We start from the raw sequence: 7,795 nt of genomic DNA on the forward strand, positions 1-7,795 counted from the left end.
TTACCTTATATAGATTGGATATACACAGTTTCCAACAATTTGAAAGCTTTGAAAAGTGTCAATTAACTGATGTTGGAATATATTTTTACATAGAGAGAAAAGTTAGATTAGTTTTGCTCTCAAAAGTTACTGAAATCATGTCCAAAAAAATACGCTTGCAAAAATATAGAAGCTGTACAATTTATGATAATTGCCACAGAACTGTTCAGGACTTTACTGAAGTTACAGAAGGAAATAGGCATTACCTGATACATTGCCATGAAGTCTTAACTAATCTGTAGTTTTCAGCATAGTACTCACAAGCCTAATTTGAATGAACATTTATTGAAGCTGAAAAACATCCTACCTGGTGTTGTGGGTTTACCCTTAGGTTCAAGTTGCACATGTGTTCCTTTGACTGGCTCTTCTTTGGACTGAATTGGTTGAGGCAAAGTTGATTTTGCTGTTTGTGTACGCTTTTCAGTTTTCTGAGGGCTGCAGGGATTCTCTGTTAGAGGTTGTTGTACCTCAGGTTCCTTAGAACAGGGAACAGTGACTCCTGAGGATTGTGTTAACAACTTGTTTGGATCCTTAGCAAGAGAAAAAGGAGTAACATTAAAATGAGTCTGTACCCTCTTATTTTCTCAGGAGGAAGAAGAATGAAAGCATTCTCTACAGCATGCTATAATATGACACACCTATTCCATCAACAACAGAAAAAGCTGAGAACAAGCATTATAAACTTTTCGTAGATTTTTTAAATCCAGTATTTCAAATTCTTTCAGCATTTGATTCCATGTACTTTTGTCAGCTTCTTTAGGTATTACCCCACATTTACCTAAACAAGACTGTACATGGCAGATATTGCCATTTCATAAATGCCATAAATTGAAAAACAGGTATCTGGCACTACTAATTTCAGCATTCTGACTGAGTTTCCTTACAGTAATAATATTTACAATTTAAGTCAATAAACACACTGGGTTTCATAGAGTGAAATATAGAATCTCTGTAAGAAGTCTCTGATGGTTGAAAGAGCAGCAATCAATTACTGTGACAGCAAATTTTACAAAACTTAAGTACATTTAGCTTTAAGTCTCAATAAAAAAGACTGTAAACATTTCAGGTCTGCTATTAAAAAAAGGGCATATGGGATTGCAATAAAGCAAAAGTTGTAAATAGGCTAAGATTTCTCACACCAAATCTTTAAATTCAGATTAAACAGTTATAAGTTAACATTTGTGCCCCCAATTCTCAAATTTTTAATCAGCGACTAAATCAGACACTCACCGCTATCTTGGAGTTTGCTGGTTTATTAATAGAAGCCTCAACAAGCCTTTGAGAACAGGATGCAGCTTCCTGCTTTACACTGCTACTATTGATTCTAGCAGATGCTTCACTTGTAGTGGACAATTTGGATAAACAAGTAGTGCCAGGCTGTTCTTGTGCATTGTTTTGCTTTGCAGATGGATGACTTAGGTCATCTTCCCAGGAACCAATTGTAGCAGCAAGGTTAGCTAAACGGCCTCTTCTCCCAATAGGGGTATCACTTGCCAGGGCATTAGATGTCTGCTTAGGTGGAGAAACAGACAGATCTTTTGACTGGAGGGGAGACAGAGTAACACATTCAGACGGATCTGGAAAAAAAAAACACACACCACATTTATTTTGCTAATAAAATATATTGAGATACATTTGCCTTTTTTGCATATTGCTATATTTTGAGTTTATCAACAGTTAGATGTTCTCACTATCAACAGAATCAAGCTACCAGCTCTGAAGGCATTGAGACAAATGAAGTTAAATTAAAGCTTATTGCAAAGCCAACACATTTTTAACCGAGCAGATTACTAGTTTTACATCACTGTTGTGATGAGGAAAGCGTCACACTAGTAGGGAAAAACATGTATAAAATTAATCTGTAGTCAACAGTTTCGTTATTTTAGGCCCTCCCCAGTGCTAAGAATGCAAACACTGAAAAATACCAATAATGCTTAGCAAGTGAAACGTACCCTCGCTATCCCAGCAGCGTCGCTGTTCTGCCAATCTCTGCATACGTGTTTTGACTGAAAGGGCTGCAGGAGTTTCTGACTTGGTGTTTGTTTTTCCTTTCTCAATAGGCTGAACCAATGAAGCCCTGTTGGAAGCAGTTACGTGCAGCTCTGAAGTAATCTCAGCAGAATGATGGCTTGTGGAACTTGAAGGAACTGGCTGTATGTTCTCTGAACTGGAAGCCTGAGTCTCCACATTGTTAGGGCAGAGCCTTTTTGATGGTGATGGCTTTGTACCAGGTTTGTCTGTACAGGTCAGAATATTCAAGCAAATTAGTATTCAATCTAAAATATTTTCAGAGGTAGTACAGAACTCTAATGCAAATGAAGTTATGAATTATTTCATAATTCATAACATGCTTCCCAGAAAACTGTCCTTCCCAAAATCTACCAGGCACAAGACACTATCTTTGGCATTATACAATTATTTTTAAATAGCTTACTAATTACTTAGAGCTTCTGCTCTCAGGTTAAGCTAAACATTAGCCATATTCAGTCCTAGTGGTCAGGTAACTGCATTCATTGCTGTTTAGTTTAAGATAAACACTAAGGGTTTTCACTTGCCCTCAGGGGAAAGAAAAAAAAAAAAAAAAAAAAAAAGGACTTGTATCAAAAGACGATCTTTATTAAACTTGTTCAAAATACCTTGTTCACCAGGAAGAGGTGCCTGGTTACCAGTTTCTAACAAAGGCTCTCTGACTCTCTTGGTCTGTATTGTGGGTCTCACTCCCATCTTGGGCCGCTCAGCCATTTTCTTCTGCAAGTTCTCTCGCCTGGCACGGGTTCTTTCAAGGAGTTTCTGTGTAGTCAATAAATCATGTGTTACTGTACACTGTAATAAGTGTCTTAACTAGTAATAGCCCAAATTAAAAATAGTTGAATTTTATATAACATATCCCCAGATCCACAATACCAGAAATCTATAGTGAAGGCTACATTAAGACAAATGCAGCTCTCAGTTGTTGCTAACTGATCCACTGTAATGCAATGCGATAGAAATATTCAAAGTCCGGTTTTGTGACTGGCTACCTCCTCCTGAAAGCAGAACAAACAAAACATGTTTTCTACACTGTCAGCTATATGGCTTTTCTGTCTACCTCCTTCTCACTGTGATAGCCCCTGATCTCCATACTTCAATTCCACCATTGCTATATCCACAGCTTCCCCAGTTTTCAGCAGTTAGATAACAGGTAGCTTATACCGTAAAACATCCCAAGCTACCTTCTTGCTGTCTGTTTGGTCAGTACATGTTTGCAGGTTATCTGAAATCCTTTGGCCTACCAGACAGATAACAGGCTGCAGCATTCTCTTCAGAGACAGTAGTTTGTGTCTTTTCACCTAGCCATGAAATTAGATGAAAATTGTAGAAGCAGTTAAGTTCCAGTCATTAAATCAGCTAGTGCCTCCCAATAACTCAGCTTTCAAAGGAAACCAGGCTAAAGAGACACAAGCAATGGCACAAATAAAAAGGGAGGCTTCTATAGAGCCTGAAGTAGTCAGAAATATTTGAAAGTAACTACTTTTTTTTACTGCATCACCACATGACAGACTTGAATTGTCAAGTCTTTCTAGTAGGTTTTTTTGACACATTGTTAAAGCACATGGTCAAGTCATCTGATTGGCACCAACCCTCTGACAAAATAAACAACATTGAAGTTGTTTCAAAGTGACATGCAGAAAGTTGTCATAAAAGAAAATCTAACTAAATGCACAGCTGTCAATATTTTTAAAAATGCTGCTATTACAGCTTCTAAATCAAAAGGTGAATTTATCTTCCTCAAGCTTAAATTTTAAGAATAGACTGATGTTTTAACTAGTTGTCTTAAACAGGCTATTTATCATAATATATCTGTATACGGAAGAACATATAAAGAGATACCAATTAAGCTACATAACATTTTATTTCATTCCCTGTCCATTAGAAATTTTAGTACTATGATCACATTCCATACAAAATGGCTGTTTTAGCAAACATACCATGCTAGTAGAAATTATTCTTCGTAGCATCAAAGTTTGAAAGAGGTTATTTTAAAAAAACCCAAACTACTACATTCATAAATCATTATCATTCACTTTGATCACATCTAAAATATATTTAGTTAGTCCTTTGATCTAGGTTTTAAGGCACTTTGAGACAAGAAATTGTGTCATTGAACTAATGGCTTTTAAAGGGAAGCATATAAAGTGCACTTGTTTGGTGGCACATAAATTACTGTGAGAACTGTGCCAGCCATTATCTGTCCTGTTGCACAGCAATTAAATACACATTTCACATTTTTAACTGTCTAAGGCTGAAGTCTTAAACAATGTCCCATTGTATGGCAACAGAGGACAAATGGAATGTCAATCTCAACAGTTTTTTGTGAAAGCAAAAATCAGCTTCTTCAACTTCCATAAAAAATAGGAGGATTTTGGAAAAAGATTAAAAAAAAAATAATAATAAAGGGACACATGAAATGCCAGGAATGTCTTCAATGCAAGGTCCACACTAGTTGTGTCTCCAGGTCAGGTTTCCTTACGTCAACCTCAAAAAGGCAGAGCTAGAAAGTACAGGTAATGCCCACATATATAAAATCTTAAAGGCTATATAAATTAACTTTATTTTCTGTGTGCAAAGTCAAGTATGCCTTCCTCAGCAGTATTCCTACAGTTCTGTTCAGATGCAGTCACATTCCTTTCTGTTTTGTTAGTCCAGTAAAATGGAGTTTCAGTTGTTACAAATAGGATGTCACTTCCCAAGAATGCACGCCTCTGTTGTTGAGCTCCAGCTCCTATTGGCTCTTTGTATCTCAAGTTTTCCATGCAACTGCCATATTTCAAACTCTGCTATTACACATGATGAGTAAGCCACTCACCAGAACTTGAGATTTGTTTTCAAGTTCATCAGCAGGTTATTTGCTATAAGTACGTTCTCCAAGTGTTCTGATGATAGCCAAAGTTTCAGAGTAGGACATACCTATTTCATTAAATCTAGCCATCTGAGAATTACTCAGTCACAGTTAAGAGGATCACAGTTTGTGTTTTAAAAGCACCTTCTAAAAATCAGAAAAGGCCTTCCTACTTTAAATGTTGACAAGCTTGTTTTCAAAAAGGTACCTTTTAAAGTACTCATTTATCAGCATTAAAGATACTCAGGCTCGTATCTGACTACAAGAATTTGTTCTAATGACACTGCTTTACTAGCAGAGTGCAGCAAAGGGATAAAATTTACCCATGCCATTGAAGGTTAACTACTCCAAAGTTCACATATATGCATATTTTGCCCTGAGCAACTGCATCACTTATTTCTCTCTGGTCAGCCTTCATACTAGGAAACTACACTTTGCTCTATGAATGTTAACAAGTGTTTCAAAGTACAAAATAACCTAGACTATTTCTAACATCTTGTAGTACCAAAACAAGTCTTTTGTGCAAGAAAGGTGAATTAAATTGTCAGCTTAAACTGAAAGTCAGAAATAGTATGTTAATTGGGATCCTAAAAGATATCAACTGCACCATCTCCTCAGTGCATTCTGTATTAATAATTTGGTTGAGGTTCAGGAGGTTATTAGTTTTTACTTGTAAGATTAATCAAAAGAAACATTATTTCAGAACTGTCTTTGAAAGTATTCTAACTGAATCTGACAGCAAGATTTGAGTATAAATTCAGTGAGACCATGACAAAATTTGTTACTGTGAAGTAATCAGCAAACACTGAATGAACAGTATGCGTTGGCCAATTCAGGTTCATATAACACCACTTCACATAATCAACAGTTACACAATGCCTCACCATTTCCCTGCAAGTAACAGAGCAAAGTTTATCTGAAAATAGTTAAGCTAAGGAAAGGTTATATTAAAAGAAAGAAAAAAAGAGCATAAATACTTCATGGCAGGTAAAAAGCTTCCTTTTCAGAAAAACTTTTTGAGGAAAGTTATTAAACTTCAATACTAATATACTAGTATTAGTCAGATTTTTACACTACGCTGGAATGTCTTCCACAACATAAACATTCTTGGTAAAGAAATCTTTTCTAGGCTTTGCAATACCAGCTAACATTTGAATGAAGTTTACTCTGAGGAGTGGCTTTACAGTTGGTCACAACTTTTCCAAATCAGTTATCTACTAGAAGGGTGTGTTGAGGCTGGAATATGTCCCAGCTTGCAAAACCATTTTAAACTTGATTCACTAGTCTGGACTTGAAGTTTATATAAGACTAGTCTCATCATGGCACTCACTACCAATTAAGGAAAGATGTTTTAGCTGTTTATACTTAGGAAGACTTCACATTGGGGTACGGTTAATTTGCCTTGGCATAACACATTTAGTAAAGATGTTCAGATCAATATCTTATGCTCAGTTTTTTACATCAGATCTGTGCAGTCTCCTTTTTTGGGCACTATATTTTTTTTAAAAGTACGTTAATTTCAAATACAGATTTTTTTCAAGGGGACAAGAAAGTATTTCACCAATGTATTTGATTAGGTTCTTTTTTGCAATTAGCTTAGGTTTTTGTGTAGGCAGGCTGTGCCATTTTTACTATGTCATTTCTCAAAGCAGTCACAAGACAGCTCCAGAGCTTTACATTTGTCACACACAAAAAGAGAGTGCAGCATCTTTAAGAAATCTCCATCCTTCACACAGATTCAAGACAGTCAGTTCCACTAGTTTTGTTACAATTTTGCCTCTGTAAATCTCAAGCACACACACGCAAATCCACCCTAACAACTGGTTTATTCTGTTTTTTTTCAAAAATGAGGAACTGTGCCTGCCGACAAAAGTAGCCAATCACACGGGGCAATAATGTCAAACAGGACGCATTTTTAATCAGATTGTTGCTGCTTTGGGCAAACTTCACTTGCGACCTTTAGATATGGCAGGCACGTTGTGTGTCAATACCACTCCCATTAGCTCACAGTGTTTCTTCTGTTTCAGCCGAAAATCTTATCTGCCGGACGCACACGAGGTGCAAACACTAAAGCGCTGGGAAGCACACTCAAGCATCAGCCCAGTTTAGAAAAGGTCCCCTCCTTCGCAACCCCTTCCGTGAATAACCCTCTGTCCTCTCTTGGAAGAGACCTGACGTCCCACAAATACCTGGGCGGCTGCAGCGCTGGAGGTACGAGCAAGACGAAGGGGCAGGGAGAGGTGGTGGCAAGGAGACCTGTCATCCTGTCGCAGAGAAAGGGGCTCTCCACAAGCCGGAAAAAAGGGGAGATGGAAGAAACTATCCCAACCCAACAGCGCGGCCGCAAGTAACAGCTGCCCTGCTGATCCCGACCGGCCTCCGCCACTGACAATTCGACCCCACCGTCGACCCCTCCCCCGGATCAGGCCCCATGTGTGCAGCTCACGACTCCGTGGCCGGCCTAGGCCATGCCCTCACCTCAGTGAAGGGGTCCATCGCTGCTGCTGCTGATACCGACACCGCCCCACGCTCCGTCCGCTCCCTCAGGCCGCCCGCGAGCCGCAGAACCACCACCCCAACCGCTCCTCGGATTTGAATTTCAGCGCCCGCCGGAGATGAGCATGCGCGGGGCGGTGCGAGGCGGCGCGCACGCGCGCGCGACAGGGCGTGGCGAGCCGCTGCGCGCGCTCGGCCGCCCGCCCACGCGTGCCCCGCCCCGTTCCGCCCCGCCCCGCCCCTACCGTGTTCGAGGCAGGCGCGACGGGCGGAGGGAGGGGCGCCGCAGCGGGCATTGATTAACATGAGTACTATCCAATCCGACAGCAGTCTGCCCTGTCAGGGAGAGAGTGGGGTGGGGGCGGGTGCGACGCAGCGGGG

The 7,795-nt window shown here is 39.6% G+C and overlaps 1 protein-coding gene across 2 annotated transcripts in view; it reads right to left on the minus strand.

The window, feature by feature from the left end:
* ANLN (anillin, actin binding protein) overlaps window positions 1-7,515 on the minus strand; it is a 28,443-nt gene extending 20,928 nt beyond the window's left edge. For both annotated transcript variants that reach the window (XM_082045961.1, XM_082045960.1), the window contains exons 1-5: window positions 7,397-7,515; window positions 2,676-2,829; window positions 1,992-2,276; window positions 1,270-1,616; window positions 347-569 (exon numbers count right to left, since the gene is read on the minus strand). In XM_082045961.1, coding sequence (XP_081902087.1) covers window positions 347-569; window positions 1,270-1,616; window positions 1,992-2,276; window positions 2,676-2,829; window positions 7,397-7,414 — 1,027 coding nt within the window. In that variant the 5' untranslated portion in view covers window positions 7,415-7,515. The remainder of the gene's footprint in view (window positions 1-346; window positions 570-1,269; window positions 1,617-1,991; window positions 2,277-2,675; window positions 2,830-7,396) is intronic.
* Window positions 7,516-7,795: the final 280 nt, after the last annotated feature.

The sequence above is a fragment of the Streptopelia decaocto genome (genome assembly GCF_964273445.1).
Source record: "Streptopelia decaocto genome assembly, chromosome: 2".
Lineage (NCBI taxonomy): Eukaryota > Metazoa > Chordata > Aves > Columbiformes > Columbidae > Streptopelia > Streptopelia decaocto.